The 24,171-nt window shown below is 39.6% G+C and overlaps 1 protein-coding gene across 4 annotated transcripts in view; it reads right to left on the reverse strand.

Annotated features, from left to right (window-relative positions):
• The window catches only part of Rabgap1l (RAB GTPase activating protein 1 like), a 551,913-nt gene that overhangs the window by 34,978 nt on the left and 492,764 nt on the right, over positions 1-24,171 (reverse strand). For all 4 annotated transcript variants that reach the window (XM_029477265.1, XM_021173820.2, XM_021173796.2 and 1 more), the window contains one exon: positions 178-270. In XM_029477265.1, the coding sequence (XP_029333125.1) occupies positions 178-270 (93 nt within the window). The remainder of the gene's footprint in view (positions 1-177; positions 271-24,171) is intronic.

Raw genomic sequence — 24,171 nt, forward strand, 5'->3', positions numbered from 1 at the left:
TATAGTTGAATACTTGACTTTTGACTGTCTCAGTTGAAAACGAAGACACACACATAGTCAGCTTGTCCATGTCTGAGTAGTTCAGAGTTGAACAGAAGGAGCTGAACTCACCACAACTGCTTATTTAGGATAAGTGAAGTCCTTTTTGCCCTGCTAAGTATCAAGTGTACCCCATACCTTGTATCTATCCATTGGGTCCTCCTGCTGTAGCTGATTCTCCCGCATTGCCTGATATTCTTTTTCATATTTCTTCAGCTTTTTGGTTGGTACCTGCAGTGTTTAGGAAAGAACACATTAGATAAGAACCTTATTTTGCTTAAAAGAAAACAACACAAATGCTTTTGTTTAAAGTCTCTCCCAATTATGTTTCTTGTATTCTAAAATAGCATTTCCAACTCAAAGGTAAGAGTAAAAACCAGATTCTAGAATAGAGTCTCGAAGGCTTTTCCTGTAAAGGCCAGGGCAGTACACATTGCAGGCTTTGTAAACCGTGTAGCTGAGGTTAGAAACATTCAACTCCACTGTGATAAAAGGTGCTATGGTCAGTACATAGCAAATGTGTGTGGCTCTGTCCCAATGATACAAAAGTAGTCATAGTTTATCCCTGTTCTACCATACTGCTGATGTTACAACATTCTGGGAATAAATTTAATATTATTAATTGTAGCTATTGTTACATATAATTTATTCTGCCATACTGAGAAACAAATTTTTTATAAAATTAAAAAATTGACTAATATCATAAAATAAAAAGACTGCAAAGTCTGATGCTAAAACCTGAAGATGTGAGATGATTATACCAAATAAAACAGTAAAATTAAATTCATCTATTTTCTGCTAAAATGATGTCATCTTCAAAAGATAGCTGCTTAACTGTATGTGGTGGCACAGTCAGGAGGCGGAGGCAGGTGGAACTCCGTGAGTCTGAGAACAGCCTAGAACAGGTTCTAGGCTAGCCAGGGCTAAAGAGTGAGAGCCTACATAAAATAAAACAAAAAAGATAGTTGCTCGTTCTTCTCTGATGATCATAACCTTTCAATATTAGAATTCTAAGAATCAACATAGGATATGGCTTACAGAATTTGTCAGTAAAGAAACCAGTGTTGAACTATTTGTAAATTGTAATATTTCAACAACTAGACATGTGGTTGCCTGACACAGTTCATTCACTTATAAATCTCTACCTGGTAAAGACTGTTAGAATTAAACGATGAATCATATAATGTACTAAAACACAGCTTGGTCAGTAGAAATGCTTAATTAAAAACTCACTCAGTAAAAATTAATGTATAGGCTCTATTCTGTTCCATGTAATAGATCAAGTCTATTTTCATCATTGTATAATAAAAATTATCTAATTTTTTTTAGTAATGCTGAAGATCAAACCCAGGGCCTTTCATGTGCTAAGAATTGTTCTATCAGTGACTTATATCTAAGCCCTATATAATTCTTTCAAACATCATAATTCCCTAGTTCTAGATCTTAAGGAGACTTGAAGAAAAGTTTATTCGGGATTGTTTTAAAGACTATAAACATGCTATGTTGTTGTCTTCTTGAGGAATCAGAGCAGGGAAGATAAGTCTATCTGCTTTGCAGACACCATGTTTATGGAAGGCTTGGGCTCATCCTAAGCCTCTCAAGTTGCTTCCTGTTAAGTTCACTACACAACATTAGAAAAGAGAAGGGCCAAAAAGAACTCACATGAAAATAGGCTTTTCTGGGGTGAGGATAATGTCAATTTCCCACAATCAGGCCAGAAAGTTTGTTAAGTAAACAGAGAGCAGACATTGTTTTTTTCTTTCTGATTACCTTGGTGTTCACTAGCAAGAGCACTGTGATGTACTGCAGTGATTTGCTTTTAACCACAACTGGGAATTTTCACAAACATGGTCGAAATCTGATACACAGAGTAAACTATTCAATAACCACACTATGAGAACTTTTGCCTGGCTCATGTGGAAATACCTTCCAGTCAATCAAGGAAGGACATTCTCCAGGGTGTGACTGAACTGCAAAGCCACTGCTCAACCTTGTCATAAGACTCACTAACAATAGTTTAGTCCATCAACAGTGAGTTTCCCTAGCACACTGTGACCAACAAGACTGAACAGAAAGCAAAGTGCCATCTGCCTGTGACAGCAAAGCATTTCTTCTTGATTTTGATGGTGTCCCTCCCAACATGTTTTCCATATATTAATCATTCATTCAGAAAAGTGAAAACAGATTCTTGAGGTCAAGTCGCATCTCTCTGGTGCTGAGACTGCCCTGAGCTATGGGAAAGCAGGAAAAGGTCCGGTTTTCGGCAGTTAACATAGGGGCAAGGGGGCACGAAGGGAACTCTGAAAGGGAGTAGGCTCCAGCAGCACCCCCAGTGGATCAGAAGTCTTTCATGTTTTGCAGCTGGATAACTATACCACTAGGGACTAGGTGAAGCATCAGCCCCATGTGAATGCATTTTATATGTAGTTCTACAGTGGATCCACTAATCAATAACTTATAGCAAGCTTATTCATTGAAAAACCTTCAAGCTATTAACACGTATTTGACATAGAAAACTCAAGCTTACTGTTTATATAAAGAGTTTCATTTCGATGTGAAAAAATATCAAAAGGTATTAACACTTCAATATGTGTGCGGGGTGTGTGTGTGTGTGTGTGTGTGTTTGTGTGTGTTTAAAAATGTACTAAACACCCTTAGGAAGTGAATCCTTCCCCCATCTGGCTGAGACACTAACATGTTTGGCTTCATTTTCTTTAGGGAAAGAGAACAGGTTCCCAGAGCAATGTGTTGCTAGGAAACCTTCCAAGCTTATTTATCTTGTGCTTGGGGCGATAGCAAACATCCACCTGTAATTGGCACAATGCGAAGGGGGTGGGGACGAATGAGAAAGAGTGAGCAGGGCTCCTGGGAAGCTCTTGGAATATGTGAGGTAATCAAGCAAATGGAGTCTTCACATTCTGACATTACACTTCAGGAATAAATACAAGTATGTTGTTTTAGGGAAGGGAATATGGAAATTTGCAAATTTTCTTACTGAAGAAAGGAATTAAAAAAAAAACCTCTTCAGTATGTAGTTGTCATTAAAAGAACAAAAGGTCAACTAAATATTATTAAAATTGCAAGAATCTTTTTGTCTCAACCATATGTTTATCCCCTTAAGTAAAATCAGTTTAAAGGAGGTCCTCACTTGAAGAATTTATTAAGAACTAGCACTCCTTTTGGGGCTGAATGGTTGGGTGTGTGGTTTCACCAGCTGAACACCCGTCTACCTTTCCAGAACTTCCTGTTTGGCTGAATTCAGAGAATGTGTACAGCTGACAACAAGTGCTCATTATTTCAAAATGTCACTCTGAAAAGGCTGGAGATAGAGTTCTGAGGTATAGGGCTTTGCCTATCAAGACCACGAATTTTATTTTAAGAATTTTAATTAAACAAACAGGAAAATAAAACTGAATTCCAGCTCTGGCAGGGCTATGGCAGCAACTGTGTAGACATGCAGTAAGAGCTGACATGCCAGAGGACAGCTGCACTCGGGGAGGACAGCATCTTTAGACAGAACCAATGTTTTGAGTCATCCATGTTAAAGACATGTCTCACAGTACTGAGCCTGGCACAGAGACTGAAGTAATACATATCCATTCACACAGTAGTCAAACAGAGCTGGAGGGACTTTTGCAGACTGTTTGGCCACTGACTGACCTTTTGTAAGGATGATGGAGCTGAACAAATGTGGCCTAGTTCTGGATGCAGCCAAACAATCTCCCTGGCCTGTTCTGGACTCCCACGAGTGTAACAGTGGCCGCCTCACAGATGAGGTGCTTCCTAGTATGGCTCATGCTAACCCACCCCACCCCCCTTTTTTCCACTTTCATACACATTTTATTTACTGCTTTTCCTCATAATCAACTTAAAAAATAGATTTATCCAATAGCTGACTGTGAGCATCCACTTCTGTGTTTGCTAGGCCCCGGCATAGTCTCACAAGAGACAGCTATATCAGGGTCCTTTCAGCAAAATCTTGCTGATGTATGCAATGGTATCAGCGTTTGGAAGCTGATTATGGGATGGATCCCCGGATATGGCAGTCTCTAGATGGTGCATCCTTTTGTCTCAGCTCCAAACTTTGTCTCTGTAACTCCTTCCATGGGTGTTTTGTTCCCAATTCTAAGAAGGGGCAAAGTGTTCACATTGGGCCCCCAATGGAGGAGCTAGAGAAAGTACCCAAGGAGCTAAAGGGGTCTGCAACCCTATAGGTGGAACAACAATATGAACTAACCAATACCCCCAGAGCTGCATATGTATCAGAAGATGGCCTAGTCGGCCATCACTGGGAAGAGAGGCCCCTTGGTCTTGCAAACTTTATATGCCCCAGTACAGGGGAACGCCAGGGCCAAGAAGTGGGAGTGGGTAGGTAGGGGAGTAGGCGGGGAGGGACTGGGAGACCTTTGGGATAGCATTTGAAATGTAAATGAAGAAAATACCGAATTAAAAAAATAATAAATTTTAAAAAGTAAATATAAAAAAATAGATTTATTTTATAAGAAAGCGATCAACCTGGAAACAGAAGTTGAAGTAGAAAAATAGCTACTCAAAACTGCCTGCAGGCTCATTCTAGAACCTGTAAATATGTTGTTTTACAGTCCAGTGCAAATAGATTTTCAAATGTGACTAAGCCTAAGGACTCTGAGATGGAAATATTTTAGATCATTGGGTAGGCCCTGTGTAATTACATGAATCATTAAAAGAGAATTCTTCCAACTTCACTGAGATGTGACTATTACCATAGAGCTAATCTACTGCTGCTGTTGCTGGCTTTGGGAAGCAGAATTCCCCAAGTAAAGGAATGAGAACAGCCTTTACATGCTTGAAAAAGCAAGGAAATGGACGTTCCTAAAGGAACACAGTCCTGAGAACACCTTCAGTGACACCAATGTTTTCTTCCAAACTACAAATCTGTAACACACATGTCCTTATAATTGTTTAACTTACAGTGATTTATCATGCTATTAAGAGAGAACTAAAACAATATATTATAAGTAGTAAGTACTATTCATTACACCATTAAATGTTTACCAACAGAAGTCAATAGAATCTTTATATGTTTGCTAAAAGCAAGAATGGCATAATTATATGAATGTTCCAGAATTAAATCCATTTCTAGGTATGTTACTCAAAAATTGAGAAAAGAGAACCCACCCCTCCTCTTCATATAACTGACTGAAAGAGTGCCATTATAAAATCAACTGTAACTGTGACCTCATGTTACAAATGCCAGGATAGGAATCTGGACAGAGCAAATGACAGTTAAAGGTCATGTGGCTCCAGCCTAAGTGCAAATTCTTGTGGCCAGTCCCTTTGGGCTTTCTCTTTCACATCACTCATTCCACTGGCTGTGGTATTTCAGAAGTTCCATCCAGGTCTTCCTAAGGAACTGAGCAATGTTCACAGGCATTTTCATTATGGTTTCATTGCCCTCCTTCCATTTTTTAAATGTGTTTCACACCCTCTAAAATAGTGCTTCTCAACCTTCCTAGTGCTGCAACCCTTCAAAACAGTTCCTCGTGTTGTGGTGACCCCAACCAAAGCATTATTTCATTGCTACTTCATAACTGTAATTTTGCTACTGTTATGAATCATAATGTAAATATCTGATATGCAGAATATCTGATATGTGACCCATTGCGGAGATCACAACCCACAGGTTGAGAAACACTGCTCTAAAACGATATGATGACCAGTATTTTGAAGGACACTGCACTAAATTAAATGGGTCTTCTCATGTATTTCCCAGGTGCTGCTGCCTGGTGGCTATCAATTCGAAGCCACCGAGGAACCTTTCTTAACTCCACTACTGGCACTAATACCCTCACCTGCCACTTACTGATAAGAGTGCATCATATTTTGTTGTAATCAGGAAATAATAAAGAAAAGAGTCTAATAAGTTTAAGGCAGAGGGGAGTGGTAGGGAACTAGTGGAGGAGCATTAGAGAACAGTCATTACCCAGCTGTCTTACTTTTTCTCCACATGAGTAATGCTAGCCTCAGGCAGAGATACTGGAGAGGGAGATTGCAAAAGATTACAACTTGTGTGTTCCTTACAGGAAATTTGCAGGCCAAGAAATGCTTTGGATTTTGAAATCTGGATATTTGGAAATATGTAAGGAAGTACCTTGGAGATGCGATCCAAGTGTAACCACTGAATTCATTATGTTCCACAAAAACCTTATATACTAGATAGAAGGTGATTTAAACAGTTATAGTGCATGTGTAGGGTTCTGTGTGAGCATGTGTGTGTGCACTTATACACGTGCTTGCGAAGGCAAGAGGAGGTTATCGGGTGTCTTGCTCTTCACTTTCAGCCTCATGCCTCTGAGTGAACCTGGAGTTAAACTGGTGGATGGACAGAAGAGCATCTCGTGCTCCTGTGTCTACTCCCCAGTGTGCTAGTGTACAGGTGGCTGCACAGCCACGCCCTGCTCTAGATCACAGCCTCGTGCTTTCATGGATACTGCTCCACACACACCCTGGCTCCACACTCTCTCTGCACACACCCTGAGCTTGTGTTTTGACTGAGACCTCTCAAATGAAATCAGGTATGGAATTTTCTCCTTCTGCTAGTCAGTACTCAAAATGCTTCAAATTCTGGAGCATTCCAGATTAGGACTGTTTAATATGTACACTCAGCTTTCTTCCCTCTCCAGGCTCTCTCTTTCTCATTTAAAGTGCATTTCTTGAGGCTGTGCAGCTGACTCAGTGGGTAAAGTGCTTGTTGCATAAGCATGGGACTTGAGCCTGTATGACCAACACTTACTTAAGAAGAATAACAAAGAAATAAAGCCAGGAGTGATGGCAAGCATCCGGTTCTGGGAAGTGGAGACTTGTTAAGGCGGCCCTGTCTAGACAACCAATGAGCTCCAGCTCAGTGAGAGATGCTCTCTCCAAAAACGTACCTAGCAGACGAGGTGCCGAAGGTCAGCCTGTGAGCCCCACATATACACGCACGGGTGTGGGGACCCGTGCACCAGGGGACATCAGAAAGAGTGGACTTCTCATTTTTAGGTGTCGTCAGTTTGACCACCTAAAATTGTTCTCTATTCACTGCAAATGAACTTGCAGTACTGGTCTTGAATTTACTAATGAAAGGTATCACCTTATTTTGCTTTATTGCTTTATTATCTATTTTGAATACTTACTAATATTTGAATTTCACATGTACTATGGCTCTTATAAATTATATTACAGTTAATTTATTCTGTGTGTGTGCATGCACATGTGTCCCACAGTGTTTGTGGGACAAAGGACAACTTGTGGGAGCTGGTCTTTTTCCTTTTACCATGTGTGGGTCCTAGGGATCAAACTCAAATTGTCAGCCTTGGTGGCAAACACCTTTACCCACCAGGTCATTCACTAGCCCAAATTTCTGAGTCATTAGGTGGCCTAAATTTGACATATATTATTTTTAATTAAATATTTTTTTAAGCCAGTGAGATGGCCCAGTAGCTAAAAGTGCTATAAAACCCTGGAAACCTAAGTTCAAATCCCAGATGCCCCATGAAAGACTGACTCTGACGTCCACATCAGGGTGGTAGTATGCGCATTAACACACACATCGCACAGTTGAAAAAATTTAAATATGTATTTGTCTTATAATTTAGTTAAATTTCCCTATTAACAAATGCAATAAATTTTTGCATGTTTAGGAGTTCAAGTGCTTCCCAACATCACAGATCTTAAATTTGGGCTAGTTATTAATTGGACAACCAAATTCTTTTTATTTTATTTTATTTTATCTTATTTTATTTTTATTTTGTGTGTGAGTGTTTTGCCTGCATGTACATCTGTGTATCAGGTATGTGATTGGTGCCATCAACTCCTGAAGGGGCCTTGGATCTTCTGGAACTGGAGTTATAGCTGTGAGCTTCTATGTTGATTCTGGCAATCCAACACGGGTCTGCTGGAAGAGCTACCAGTACTCTCTCCAGCCCCAACAACAGAATTCTTAAATAACAAAATGCATCTGCTATATAAACTTAAAGAAAACTATTAACAGAGAAAAAGAACAACACATGTTAAAATACACCTGGAGATTTTCAGCCCAGCGTATACAATGTAAATGGCATGATCTTTTGTTCATACCTGCAGATGCTGAGAGCAGGATGTAAGGTCTTGCCCATGCTAGGCAAGCCCTCTATCTCTGGCTTACATGCAGCTAGGACAAGCTTTGTGCATATTCCACCCAACTCCCAGGCATCCCTTGCTCTATCGATCTCACTTATGAATGTCAGCAATACCCTCTTCTCATGCAACAAACATGATATTTTCAAACTGGGGCTGGCAGGTTTGAGTGGTTTACGATCAACATGGGATATGCACTGCAAATTCCTTAGCTAACCTGCCAATAAATAAAGAATGCCTGCAAGGTTTTCAGTATGGCTTTCTGGTGTCTGCTTCTCTCTGTTGGCTGTGTGTGTGTTAGAGATAGGGGCTCACTATGTACTCCAGGCTGTATTCAAGCTTACTGTGACCAGCGATGGCCTTTACCCCTGATATTCTGGGATTACACATGAATGCGACCATAGCCTGACTTTTCCTCCTGCTTTTAAAAGTTATTTTTATTTTCCTGATTCATTTTGAGAGAGAGATGGAAGGAAGATGCATGTCTAAGATGAAAGGAAAACTTTCAGGAATTTTTTTTTTTTTAATTCCTTCCACCAAGTGGGATCAAAAGTGCCTTTAAATGCTAAACCACCATGCTAGCCACCTGTTCTGTTGTTTTTGGTCAGCAGTAACTAGTGTTAAAAATGTATGGATTTATTTCAGGTCAAAACTTTTCCTAATAGCTTTAGAGTGGTAATTTAGAAATGCCAGCACTTAAGCCTCTTCAGGACTCTGAGGCAAGTTATTCAGAATTTACTCGTGAGAACAATGAGAATAGGCAGCACACAGCAGGTTGTGCAGCTAGCTGGTAAAAAGTCAGAAATGGGCACATAGGAGTCCTCAGCAGCCCACCTGTGTACACCTTCTCCATCTACAACAGAAGATAGGTCAACTTAGGAGGCTTAAAGACTCAACAGAAGGTCTAGTTACCACACATCAACAGATGATCAACAGGTACAAGGTTGTCCTGTGAAAGGCAGTGCAGGAGGAGCACCTCAGTGAAGGGGATTCTCACCATGCTTGTTTGGGGTACACTTCCTTCTTTAATGAGAAGATACCAGTTCTCCTGCACCCAAAAGGAACATTGAGGGGTGTAGAGATGCTTCAGAGATTGAGAGCACTTGTTGTTCTTGCAGAAGACCTGGGTTCAGTTCCTAGAATCCACATGGTAGCTTATAACCATCTAAGTCCAATTCCAGGGGATCTGATGCCTTCTCCTTGTCTCTACAGGTACCAAGCAATGCATGTGATGAACATACATACATGTATGTAAAGTATTCACATACATAAAAGAAAAATAAGTAAATTGTTTTAAAAAGTAGCATTGCATCAATAATTTGTAAAAGCTATTTATAGAATAGCTTGAGAAATCTATTTCTTTTATATTTTTTTAAAAGACATTTTTTTAAAAAACATATCAAACCAGACTTGGTGGCACAGGCCTAAGTTACATGTCCAAGACATGCTTGGGCTACAGAGATAGTTCATAGCCTGCCTAAACAACTTAGTGTGACCCTGTCTCAAAACAAACAAAAAAAACAATATATCTCAATAGCAGAGTGCTAGCCTAGAAGGAATGAAGGCCTAAGTTCAAGCCATAGTACTTCCCAATATTAAAATGATTTAGGATTATTAATGTATGTAAAAGATGGTGATATTAATCCCTGCTTAGTAAGTTAAAAAGCCAACAGGACCCTTTCTTAGTCACTGTCCTATGGCCCATGAAGAGACACAATGACAAAGGCAGCTCATATGAAAGAAGGATTTAACTAGGGGCTTGTTTACAGTATCAGATGATATGTCTATCATGACTGGGAGCATGGCAGGGGCATGGCAGTACAATGGCACTGGAACAGTAGCTGGAAGCCATATGCTGACCCACAGACAGAGCAGAGAGACTCACTGGGTCATCAAAGTTCATCCCCAGTGGATACAGTTCTTCCAACAAAGTCACGCGTCCTAATCCTTCTAATCTAGTGGTTCTCTATCTTCCTAGTGCTATGGCCCTTTAATACAATTACTCATGTTGTCATGTCCTTTAACCATAAAATTATTTTTATTGCAACTTCATAAGTAATTTCGCTAAATGAGTAATGATGTAAATATCTAATATGAAGGATATTTGATATGCGACCCCTGTGGAAGAGTTATTCAATCCCCAAATGGGTCGTGATCTATAGGTTGAGAACTGCTGTTCTAATCCTTTCAGAGTTGTTTATGTGGGTCACTCTCACTCAAACCACCACAGACCCAGGTTAATATTTTTCAAAGCAAATGTTCTGGGTTCTAGGATCAATAAACCATTCCATTTCAAATATCAATCACTGGATGAAGAGAATAGACATAAAATATATTTTGAGGTACCTGAGAAGGTTTCTAAGATAGAGTCTTAGTCACTTCTGCAAGGATTTATCAATCTGGATACTAAGTGGGTCAGTGGTTACCAGAGTTATCACAGTCAGTGTGCAACAGTTTGTAAGTTAAAGGACCAGAGAGAAGATGGACAGGAGCCAAGAAGTGTATAAGAAGAGATCTTGTCCTATGGATTTCACCTTGGTCACCTTCATATTAGACAGCAACACAAACTACTTTGATTCTTTATGCTTTTAACAATAAGAGAAAGGGGACATTAATCCCTGATTTTTTTAATCTACAAGATTAAGAAATAAAATTAATAAACCATTAGAGCCTATAAAAGACTGTGGGACAACTTCTAATACTTGCGGATCGCAATAATGTAAGAGGGCAGAGAAAAGGAATGCACTCATTTCTTCTAACTAGAACTCAGAAGGCTACAGCAACCAACTTGGTAATTCTTGTCAATTCACAACAACCTATGGTGCTGGCCTTGCTTCCGTCTCTTCTGACGTGTCTGGTTTTTTAATTACTCATGCCTAAAGATACACACACCTGTGACAGACTCCTGGACCCATTGTTGATTAATTTATGTGAGCCATGTTGCAGTGTATATTGTTCTTCACAGAATGTAGCATACTTAAAGTGTCTATGAGAGCTCCCGAAATATTGATTTCCATTTTCTTTGACCCGTTTAAATATCACCTGTCTGGTCCTGAGGCTAGAGCAGGTTTAGGAGATGTACATTTATAAGATCTGCTTACCTGTCCATTTCTAATCTTTTTTTTTCTGTCATCTTAGATTTAACAAACTATTTTTGTTGAATTCCTTAGCACTTCTATTATAAAACTTCCTTGTCAATAAATACTTCTGGAAGTAAAGGAATTTCTGTATTATCTGTATGTTGAAAATGTTCAGATTTATTTAATGCAGGCTAATTTTAAGTCAACTTGACAGAAGGTAGAGTCATCTGTAATGAGAGAACCTCATTCGAGAATATGCCTCCATTAGAGTGTAGGACATTCTCTTAATTGGTCATTAATGCAGGAGGGCCCAGCCCATTGTGGGTCATGCCATTCCTGGGCTAGTTCATGGATTCTATAAGAAGGCAGGCTGAGCAAGCCATGATGAGAAAGCCAATAGCAGCACCCTTCCATGCTCTCTGCAGCATCACCTGCCTCAAGGTTCCTACCCTGCTTGAATTACTTTCCTGACTTCCCTCAGTGATGAACAGTGATGTGGAAGTGTAAGCCAAATAACCCCTTTCCTCCCCAACTTGATTTGGTCCATGTGTTTCACCACATCAATCATAACCCTACCTAAACCACTGGTTTAGAACTTCCACTGTACTTAACGACATATCCAAAGGCTAAAAATTCACTTGGGTGGTTCCACATGAGAAACTTTAAACCTGTACTCACTCCCACCCTACTCTCAAGCATGCTTTTATCCACTGTTCATCTTCTATCTGGGGTGCATGCAGTCACCCAGAAGTGACCCTGACTTCCTCCTTTACTAGACTGAAAACATGTGAGAGCTTATGCTTGCTTCTCCCTTTAAGCCTCACTGGCAGGGCCCTGGTTCAACACCTTGTTTCTCTCATCAACACTACTGCATAACTTCCAAACTAGTCTTGGTGTCTTCGCACTCTTCTAGAAATATTTTCACTGCAATTTTTTTCACAAGCAAATAAGGTATTGTGCTCCCTAAAACTTTTCAGTGGCTTTCCACTGTACTTAGCAAAAATACTTAGCAAGGGTCTGGAGATCCATTGAATTCTGATCTGTATTTTCTTCATATCATATTTTATAAAGAACAAAAAGTGATCATGACAATTTGTCCTGTGAAGTTTTTGTCCCATATTTTAAACATAGCTTTTTAGTGCCTATTTTATTATAGTAGAGGAGCACAATTTATTATGAAATTAATACATACACTTAAGTATGGGTAAAATTAATTTTTTACAGACAAGGATATGTAATCAAACAGTTTAAGGACAAACAATTCCTGCTCTAGCTACACTGCATATTTTATTTTTTAAGGTTTATTTACTTATTTATGTATATGTATTTATGAGTGCTCTATTTACATGTATGCGTGCATGACCAAAGAAGATATCAGATAGAAGAGGGCATCAGATTCTATCTATTAGATGGTCGTGAGCCACCATGTGGTTGCTGGGAACTGAACTCAGGACCTCCGGAAGAGCAGCCACTGCTCTAACTGCTGAGCCATCTCTCCAGCCCTATTTTATTCTTTTAAAAAAGTATGTGTATGTGTGTGTGTGTGTGTGTGTGTGTGTGTGTGTGTGTGTGTGTGTATCTATATACGAGTAACAGCTACTCAACTCAAGGATGGGCATATAACTATTTTAATTCCTGACCAGAAGATAATGAACCTTAGATCCTTGTCAATATATGGCATAAAAAACCATATGAACACCTTCACTCTGATTTTTCTAGGCAAGCTAGAAAAAAGGTCAAATAGTCTCTGACATGGGTAAGCAAGGAATTTAATTCTGGGAGAAACTTGCTTAAAATTCCATACAGTCTTAGAGGAGGCAAACTGGAACAATATATTTTCTTTCTGTCACAACCTTCTGGGAAAAAAAAGAAAAAACTGCACTGAGAGCATAAATGAGCCAAAAGATTTACAGCTTAAAGCAAGGGTGATTTACCTCATGGTACTGGAATCTGTCAGTTCTCAGATGGAGCAGCTTCTGTGGCCGGAATGTTCCTTGAGAACGCCCTTCTTTGTGTATTATGTCTTACTCTTATTTCTTTCTGTTTCTACTCCACACTGTACTAATTTATATAAGTAATGCTAGGGACTTTTTTTCATTACTCCCAGAAGGCAATAGATGCTGTGGAGTTTTTCTTGTTGTTAAGTCTCTTTCTTGGACTCTTTGCACTTCCAAGACAGGAAGAAGCCATTTAGTCTGCTTTTAAATTAAGCAAGAAAAATTCTGTGACTATATTGGTTATATCCTCAATCTGGAGCTAAATTATTAAAATTCTAATTCTTTTTCACTTTGCAAAAATTAAGAAGCAGTAATATCTTAAGTTGAATGCTTTGATTTCTATTTTAGGAGAAGTACTCAAAATGTACTATAACCTCTCAAGTAAAATTACATCTTTCAAGGACTTACGGGTTAGAAATTTATTATTTAGAAATTTAAGTATAGGGGCTGGAGAGGGCTCAGTGGTTAAGAGCACTGGCTCTTCTTCCAGAGGATCTAGGTTCAATTCCCAGCACCCACATGGCCGCTCACAACATGGTAGCTCCTGTTCCATTGGGTCTGGCACCTTCATACAGATATACATGCAGACACAACACCAATGTATACAAAAAATAAATTAATTAAAAAGAAAGACATTTCAGTATAGTGTTTGAAGAATAAAAGAATGACTATCAAGTTATAGAAATTAAGATTATAAATTGGATTATATTGCATTAAATTTGAATCCATGTTGGATGGCACTGGTTTGATTCCATGAAGTAGACTAATCAGACATGGTAACAAAGCTCGTCTAGAAGAAGACAGTACACCTGGGCATCACGAGTGAGCTAATCAAGTGTGCTTGAAACTAGAGAACGAGAGGAGAGAAACAATGACCACACGCTTTTTAACATGGCAAGAAAATGTTATTCTAATTATCATTATTTTTAAAAATCATCCATATTTGTTATGGGGGTATACACAACAGAATCTGTGAGGCTGAGGCAGGAGGATCACTGAGCATTCTAGGCCAGGATGGACTCCATAACAAGTATCAGGCCAACAAAACAACAAAACAATCACAACAACAAAACACACATACTCAAATCATCTAGCCTTTCACTCTTTACACCAGCATTACCTGTCACTATGCTGTAGGCTTAGCCAATCTAATAATCTTACAATTAAAATAGACACTGGATTTATTATGAAGTTAGTACATTGCTGAGGGAACAGTGACACTGGAGAGATAGTGTCTGGCTCTCCTTTTGACTGCTCCTCTCAGGAATGAGAATGGAACTGAACTCAGAGTAAGCCAGACAATCCCGAGTGGGCAGGAAGAGCATCCCAGGTGTGGGGACAATGAAGACAGATGAGAGGGGCTATGCAGTTATTAACACAATGTAGAACGAAAAATTTAGGCCATTTGTTAAAACTAAGGAGTCAAGATGTCAGGATAGAGCAGGAAACCAAGTGTGGAGACCCACATAGCTGCACAGGTCACATATCCATGAAAGGATCCCTGTTTGAGGGGTGCAGATCAGTTTGGATCATATAGAGGAGAGAAAGTCCTAGCCAAGGCCATAGAGTTCTAAGGTACACAGACATCAGTTTGGCAGGAGAGGAATTCCAAGAACCCAAATCACAGAGACCTGCTGCTGTCTACCTCACAGGTCCTGCAACAGTTACTAAGAGCTACTGGGCAAGCCAGGCTCACACAACCAGGCTGTCTGCTCAGTGAGACAAGGGCAGCCTCTGCTTTTAAAGAGCTTAAAGATAATTCCTTAATTGAGGTAGGGTGCAGACTTCTGAGTTCTACAAGGAAATTATAAGAACCATTTGAGGAAGAGTCAAGACATAAAGATTACTCACTTGAAGTGAGGAACTTCAAAGCAAGCATACAGGAGAAATGCAAACAGACTGAAATTAGCAAGAGCAGTGATTCCACCACACACCTACAGGACCAGCAAGCATAGCCAGTACTCCTGTGTGCCAGGCACTGACTGCTGTATGCCTTGTATGAGTTAATTCTTTGAGCTTATCAGTAATGAGGCAGACATCATTATCATCCTGACTGTACAGGTGAAGAAATGGGCACAGAGAGACTAAGTGAAATTACCCAAGGTTATAAAGCTAGCAGGTAGGGACCTCATTTAAATCTAGGCGGTCTGGATCCAAACTCTGGCCCTGAACTGCTACTTACCATTTTAGTTATCATTATGTTTGGCTTTGTTTTGTTTACTTAAAATCTATCTGCTGGGGCTAGAGAGATGGCTCAGTGGTTAAGAGGGCTCATGGCTCTCGCAGAGGACCAGATTTGGTTTCCAGCACCCACATGTTGCCTCACAGTCATTAGTAACTCCAGTTCCTGGGGTCCTGCCACAGTCATTTGGCCTCCTTTAACACTTGTACACATGTGGTGGTGGACATAACTCACAATGGCGTATACACATACAGACAAATAATAAATAAACAAATCTTAAAGAAGTCAAATCTAAATACTATAATTGTGCTTCTTTTATTTTTCTTCCCAGTCTTCTATCACATAGACTTTTCATGTCCTTAGTTATTGAGTTATATATATATATATATATATATATATATATATATATATATATATATATTACCTCAAGTTAGGAAGAAGATATGCAACAACAACCACAATAACAACAACAACAACAAAATAATGCACAGAACTGGAGATCTATCCAGTGGTTCCAAGTGCCTGTTGCTGTTACAGAGGATGAGAATCTGGTTCCCAGCACCTCTTTTGGGCAACTCACAATGACCTCTAACTCCAGTTTCAGGTGATCCAATGTCCTCTTCCAGCTTCCACAGGGACCCACATACCCATTCACATACAAGCACAAACTACACATAAATAAATAATAAAATCAATATTTTTTAACAAACATAAAAAATACTCTTCAAACTTCATCTATTTTTATTATCTAGAGCTCAACCTTCCCCATGCTGCCACCCCTCATGTTGTGCTGATCCCCAACCATAAAATTATTTTCATTGCTACTTCATAACTGTAATTTTGATACTGCTATGAAACCATAATATAAATAAATATCTGGTATATGGGATGATATGCAATCTCTGTGGGGGTTCAACCTACAGGTTGAGAATTAATGATCTAGAGGCTGACTCAGCAGTTGTAAACAGCCTTATAAATAGAGTAAGGTCTGAATTTTTAAAAGATAACATGCAACCTGCTACTATTGATACAGTCTGAGGGTATATCTTTTACAATGGCCAACTAGAGATCATGTAATTATAGACTTTCTGTTGCCTATAAGAAGTGTGAACACGCTGGGCTTGGTGGTGCACGCCTTTAATCCCAGCACTCAGGAGGCAGAGGTAGGCGGATTTCTGAGTTCGAGGCCAGCCTGGTCTACAAAGTGAGTTCCAGGACAGCCAAGGCTATACAGAGGAACCCTGTCTCGAAAAAAAAAAAAAAAAGTGTGAACACTGAATTGACAGACCTCTGGGAGCTCACACACTGGCCTCTAGATCTCTGTAATGCAGTGTTGCACTCTTCCTTACAGACTGGGGAAGAACATATCTATGCTTCTCATGTCAACAGATGCCTTCTGACTGCAAAAATGGTTTGAAACAATTCTTTCAATGAAAAACTTGAATGTCATAACAAAAATACTAACCCCATGCTATCATGGGTTAGAAGATAGCATGCTTTTACAAACTCATTAAGGAATTTGGGATAGAGTGCATGGAGACAGGATATGAGGAATGTCATACAGGAAGGTTTTGTTATTAACTATGATCTCGGTAGTCACCAAGTACTAGAGATAGAGACACCACAGTTCTGTTCCACACTCTCATTGTCGTGTAGAAGAGTTACTGTTGGGTAGTAGTAGCCAATAAATCTAGACTTTGTAGATATTCTGGCTACCCAGAGTCTTAATATAAAATTCACACAGGATCAGAATACTCTATATGGTATTTTTTTATCAATCCAATCCTTTGTGCTCATTAGAAAATTGGTGTAGATTCAAGTACAGTTGGATTAAATTTATAGTAATTATCTTTTAACTGGGACTTTTCAATACCAATCCCTAAATCCATATTAGTGTGCTACCCCAATCCATATACATGTGCATCAAGCATCAATTAATCATGTCAAGGAATAGATGTATTTTCTTCTATTATTTAAACAAAACAAAAGAAAATTTTCTGAAGCTAAGGGAGGAAACTAAGAAAGTGAAGGCCTACCAGCTGTGCTGAGTTGTGGCTGCCTGTGCAAAAGGCTGGAAATCTGAAGGCTGTAGAGAAGGCTAAAAAGAATGAGCTGTGACCTAAGAGCAGCCAACCTATGTTGCTGTCACTTGATGAAAGTATGAATCTATTCTAGTGGTTGGTGGTTTAATGACGACATTTTTTGAAAGAAAAAGACTGATGCGCAGTCTTACCAGATATTTGTATCTGTTCTGGATATGAGAAGCACTTTATGACATGAAGGGGCCTTACAGGAGTTATCAGGCAGAATAACAGATACTAGAAGTCTCACTTGTTTGTTTTGTGGTGTTGAGGATCAAAACCAGGTTTTGACACATGCCAGCAACCATGTTACCATTCAGCCACACCTAACATTTATCCCACCACCCCTGTTTCCCAGACTCTCTTTAAAAATAATCTTGGGACTGGAGAAATGTCTCAGTGGTTAAGAACAAGTGCTGCTCTAGCAGAGATTTTGTTAGCAGCACAAATGGTAACTCCCACTTGAAACTCCAGTTCCAGAGTATCTAATGCCCTTTTGATCTTTGGAGGTACCAAGCATGCATGTGGCACACAGGTATACATACAATCAATGCAGTCATAAACATAAAAGAAATCCTTTAAAAATTGCTTAAGTAATTGATAAGCCAGGCTTGGTAACAAATGCCTGTAAGTGGGAAGTGGAAGCAGGAGGGTCAGGTGTTCAAGGTTCTCCTCAGCTACACAGCAAGTTCAAGGCCAGTGTGGGCTACAGGAAGCCTTATCTCACAAAACAAAATGTGTGATGGTTAATCATCATTGTCAACTTACTGGAGTTGGAATCTTCTATGAAGCATCCCTCTCCCAGAAATGCCTGGGAAAATCCCCAGACAGGCTTAACTGAAGAGAGAAGACTCATGCTGACTGTGGGCCGCACAATTAACTAGACTGAGATCTGACTACACAGGAAGGAAATGGGAAAGGCAGTGGAATGTCACTCTTCATCTTTTTTCTGTTTCCACACTGTAGATGTCACGTGAGCAGGAACCTCACAGTCCTGCTGTCAGGCCTCCCCTGCCTTGATAGGCTGTGTTCTTCTAACTGAGCCTAAACAAACCCTCCAGCCTTGCATTGCTTCTTGTTAAGTGCTTGGTCACAACAGTAAGAAAAGTAACCAAGAAGAAATGAATACATTATTGTTAGGAAACCACTAAGGTTTTAAAATGGAATAGCATGACTGAGGATGGGTTCTGCAGAAGGACTACATGCAAGAGACCTTAGAGTCTTTTGATCCCAAGAACTGGTAAAAAGTAAGATAATACAAAGTTGTCAGAAGGCTAGGCTGACTAACCCCATGACAGACTTTGAATATTTCTCTGTTTCCAAGAACTGGGCAAGTCCAGGCAAGTCCAGGCCTCAGAAGCTACCCCACCACCTGGCCTGAGGTAAGGACAATAGGTCAGCAGCATTTTCCAACCAGCCCCCATGCCCGCCAGGGTCATGGAATATCCTCAGAGACAGAGCCAAGATTAAGATAGAGGGGCCAAGTTTGCTGACGTCTTTTCTTTCACAGTTCACCTATCACATGCCATTTTCAAGGGCATGCCTGCAATAAGAAACAGCGAAATGACAAGACACTCCTCAAGTCTCTGTGATGTCACAAGCCTCCTCCAAGCAGAGGATTTGTGCAAAGTACAGAACTCATTAAAATGAGTGGATGAAGAGGAGTGGAGAGATCCCTGATTTAACATTTAAATGTTACTTCATTATATTTTATTACCAGAAACTATGTGGAGATTGTCAGCGACACCTAGAGTTACACTAAGCCCACTGAATTTGGCAGAAGATCTATCCTTGAGCTTTTGTAAGCCTTTAAACCTATGGAATTGCTACCTAAACTCCTTGGACAGTGAGGTATACCTGTATTTCCTTAGCTAGTGTCATTGAAAAGTAGAAGACAGACATCACTAATAATTATCCATTTTCTTCTCTATGCCCAAAGGCTTCAACATATACATAAAATTATTTCTGATGAAGTTTGCATGACAAACCTTTAGCTCAAGGTTAAATATCTTGGTGATAACCTGATTTACATGCCATCATTTGAAATATGTGGGAAAGATGAAAAAAAAAACAATTATTTTTGTTTTACATTTCCACAGTTCAGTTTTCTCTTTAAAGGCTTCAGTCAGAACTGACCCCTGTAACAGCTTCTCCTCACTGGAGCTCTGCTACATAAAAAGCCTTTTGACTTTCTAACACAAATCAACAGAATGACATCAAGCAACACTAACTGAAGAAGGAAGTGTTCAACATACAGTCGGGATCTAAATGGGCCTCTTACACTTACCCACTATCTCTACTGTGATGTTTCCAAGATAAAAACAGAAAACAGGAGCCCTCAAAAGTCTGACTTTCACTGTTGCTGTCAGTGAAGTATAACTATGTTTATTTCAAGGAGCATATATTTTAGACCAACACTTAGAATTAGGTACTGGTAATACCAACATTTATGATTAAGACAGAGTTTACAACTGACTGTGGGTATGTGTTTGTATATTACATAGAAATATACACATATACATATATATTTAAATATAGTATTGCTGTTTCAAATTATCTTATATAAAAAATATGGCATCTCTCCTTCTTTAGACCTCATTACCATAGAACTCCATCTATATGAAAACTGTCCTTAGAGGATTTGGAGAAAAATCACTTATAGTATAATATACAATTTAATCTATAAAATGCAAGTTCATTCTCAAAAAGAAGTACGAGTAACTTCTTCGGTCTAAGGGTGAGTCTATAAACACAGAATATAAATAACTGATAAATTCTCGTACTTCCTAACTCTCAGTAAAAATTTTCTCTTTCCAAGAGCAAATTGTTACCGGCTAACATAATATCAAGTTAGCTTTTAGAAGCAGTTTGGTGTCTCTATAAAGTATATGGTAATTTAGTTTCATTAACATAAGTGGAAACTACTTCAGAATGTGCCAAGTTAAAGAATGCTTAAATTTACTCTTCCCCATTCAAAGCCACATTTTCTTGGACTCCCATCAAGTCTCCTTGCAGAGTTATTGGTTGGCTTTAATTTTTAAAGATATTTCCCACTAAGAAACAAAGTTAAATTTAAATCTAAAGACTGAAAAGGCAGTTAACTGGGCTCATCTAGACTTGTTTCTTACCCAGACTCAAGATTTTGTACATTAGAAATGCTAGTGCCATGACCGTTATGGGAACTTAACAAAACAATGAAATCTCACATGATAAACTCATTAAAAATGTATTCTAAAACTATCAGAATTCTACATTTTCCACATTTCCTTTTTCAGTGTTAACAATTTTCTGAGGCATGGTTAAAAAGGTTATTTATAAATGGTTAAGCCAAAATCCACATTAAGTGACTAATTTCAAAGCCTTGACTTCATTGTATGTGTATGTATGTGTTTGTATGTTATTTCTAATCTGGAAAGCCAAAGACTAGACCTAGATATTCTCAAAACAACTTAATCACATAACACAGAAACTGAGATTCCAAAAAAAATATTCATAAAAACTTTGTTGAAAGAACCTGTAATGAGGGACTTTAATGAGAACTCAGAAATAATCAGTTACTTTTGTATGTGGACATATACATGCTCATATGTTATGTGCATGTGTGTGGATGCGATGCAGACCAGAAATTGCATGCACTTCTGTCATTCTCTACCATATTTTTTGAGACAGAGTCTCTAACTCAACTTGGCTCAGCTATACCAAAAGCTGGAAAGACAATGGCTCCTTGTACCTCTGCCTCCCAACATTAGAGTTACAACTATACACCAAGCAGTGCCTGGATTTCTTTCTTTCTTTTTTAAAACTTAGGTGCAGAGAATCAAACTCAGGTTCTCACACTTTTGTTGCAGGTACTTTGCCAACTGAGCCATCTCTCCTGCCAATCACCTACTGGATGGTCCAGTGTGTTGTGTTGAACCTCATCTGCATTAGCTACAGAATTTGTACTTTGCTTAGATTTCTGTGTCAAGGATGTCCTATGTCCTTTAGTTTTCTTATTTATTTGTTTGTTTTTGTCAGCAAAGAGAGATACATGTGGCAATTGCCAAATGAAAGAAATGTTTTCCATTCACATTCAAGTTCCCTTGTACAGAGCTGGCTTATTTCTCTTTTCCAAAGGTAGTTGATGAGCAACAAGTGTAAGGACCCGAGTTTGATTGCCAGCACCCAAGTTTTTTTAAAAAACAGACAAAGATAGAAAAACTCTAGGTACAGCTTGGCGTGTAGTAGTAACTCTAGTCTTAGGGAGGCAGAGCTACAAGGAGCCATTGTCTTTCTGGCTATTCAGTGTAGCTGAACCAGACAGCTCAAAGTTTAGAGATATCCAATTTGATACTGAATTTGATGCTATTGAGAACATAGTTTTTTCATTATATTCATGCCACTTAAGAAAAAGAACTACCAAGTTAAGAGAGGTATCCTATGGCTGCAATCCTAGTACCTGAGAGGCTGAGGCAGGAAGCTAGAGAGCTAGAGGCTAGACTGAGCTACACAGTAACTTTGAGGGCAGCTGATGCTACAGAGTGACAGACATCCTCTCTTATACGCCTGAATATAGTAAGCTCTGCTTTCATGGGTGTGCTTTAAAAAAAAAAGTATAAAATACCTAAATTAGTTAAATAAACTCTGTTTTCATGGGTTTGGTTAAAAAAAAAAAAACTTAGGTTACAGAACAATATACTTAGTCTGGAATTACCTAGATGAAGGGAGCTGGGTCCATGATATGAAAGGGAAACATGCAGACAGATGGTCCAGTGTGCTGGGCTGGAGCACAGCAAGCGGGACAAGAGCGTTTGCACAGAATGGCAGTCTGGCAGGGGTGTGCAGGAGCCCAGGCAGAATGCAGAAAGTATGCATGGGAGTGCACAATCTGGCATGAGGACTTACAGCAGAGTGGGGAAGACAGCCAAACAATTCAGGGTGACAGCAGGAATGGCAATTTGGTACAACAAGGGAGACTTACCGAGTAAGTTATAGATCCAGACTTAGCACCATCAGGGGATTATAACAGAGAGAACACTGGGATGAGCTCATTGGTACTGAGTTGTAAGGATTGATGGTGCAAAGTCAGTTTTCAGGCATGAGATTAGAAAATTCAGGTGCACAGTGTGTGTGTGTGTGTGTGTGTGTAAAGGGGAAAAAGAGAAAGTGTAAGAGTGTGAGCATGTGTAAGATAGAGTGTGTATGTATCCGAGTGTGTGAGTCTGTGTGAGAGTATGAGAGAGTGTGAGTCTGTGTGAGAGTGTAAGTATGTGTGTAAGAGATAGTTTGTGTAAGTAAGAGAGTGTGTGAGAAAGAATGAAAAAGAGGGAAAGAAGAAAGAAAGAGAGAAGGGAGAGGGAGAAAGAGGAGAGGGAGAGTCTATGTGTGTGACATTTAGCCATCTGCTAACTTAACCCAGAAGCAATAAATGAATCTAATTGCATATATCTTCCTTTCTAACTACTGCTGTCTCATTACAAAGAGGCAGGGCAACTTAGAAAATACAAACAGGCCTTGAATTCTCTGTGGTTCTAAAACCAAGTTACATTCAAACACTACCAGCGAGGCTGGAGGATGGTGGATAAGAGCCACTACCCACATGAGCACGAGCATCTGGGTTTGGGTCCCTGGCACCTATATAAGAAGCCAGCAGACGAGTCGCTGCAGCCATGGACTCCAGTGCTGTGGATGGCAGACAGGCACTCAAGGTTCAGTGAGAGAGTACTCGGTGTCTCCCTCTGGCCTCCACATGTGTGCAGATACCACAGATATGCACATACCTAAAAATGTCAAAGATCAAGAAACTGTTGCAGAATGCTGATGTCTAAAGAGAGTTGAACATGGGTGCTGCCACACAGCTCTTTAGTAAATTACTTAATAAGTTCCTCCCTTTGAAAACTTAGAAAGGACCAGTTTTCTAGAGGGTTTTGATATAATCCTACAAGAGAAGGAATTTTCATGTTACCTTAAGGTCTCCCCACTTCACTCACTCTACCATGCTTGCTGCCAGAGTCCATACAAACCAGAGCTCACTGCACTGTAGGGTCTGAGCAAGTGTACTTCAAATTGTTACTGGTCACAAAACAAAACAAACAAAAAACAAAAAACACAGAACAAAACAAAAACTGCTTATCAATCTAAGAAAAGCTATTTTATTTCTAAAGTCTTATTTGAATGGTAAGAAAGCTAGTCACAAAATTCACACCTAGATCTAAACCAGGAGGCAGGTAACATCCAGCAAAAGGCTAGCATATATACTCTTTCACACAGTATTTCTGCCACATGACTGCAGGAAGTAAGAAAAAGTTAAATATTAATGGATCCTTCTTTTTTATTCTCTGTAGTTACTAACAGACTGATGGGAAAAGGTATGTCACACAGGGTCATCCATCTGCATGGTGACCCTCCACACACCCAGGACCCAGGGCACTCCATGTCTGCCGACTATACAGACCCAGTGCCCTCCCTCTAGACAACCCACAGACATAGTGCCCACTGTCTAGACACCCTGCAGACATAGTGCCCACTGTCTACACACCCTGCAGACACAGTGCCCACTGTCTACACACCCTGCAGACACAGTGCCCACTGTCTACACACCCTGCAGACACAGTGCCCACTGTCTAGACACCCTGCAGACACAGTGTCCACTGTCTAGACACCCTGCAGACACAGTG

This window comes from Mus caroli, chromosome 1 (assembly GCF_900094665.2).
Source record: "Mus caroli chromosome 1, CAROLI_EIJ_v1.1, whole genome shotgun sequence".
NCBI classification, from domain to species: Eukaryota; Metazoa; Chordata; class Mammalia; order Rodentia; family Muridae; genus Mus; species Mus caroli.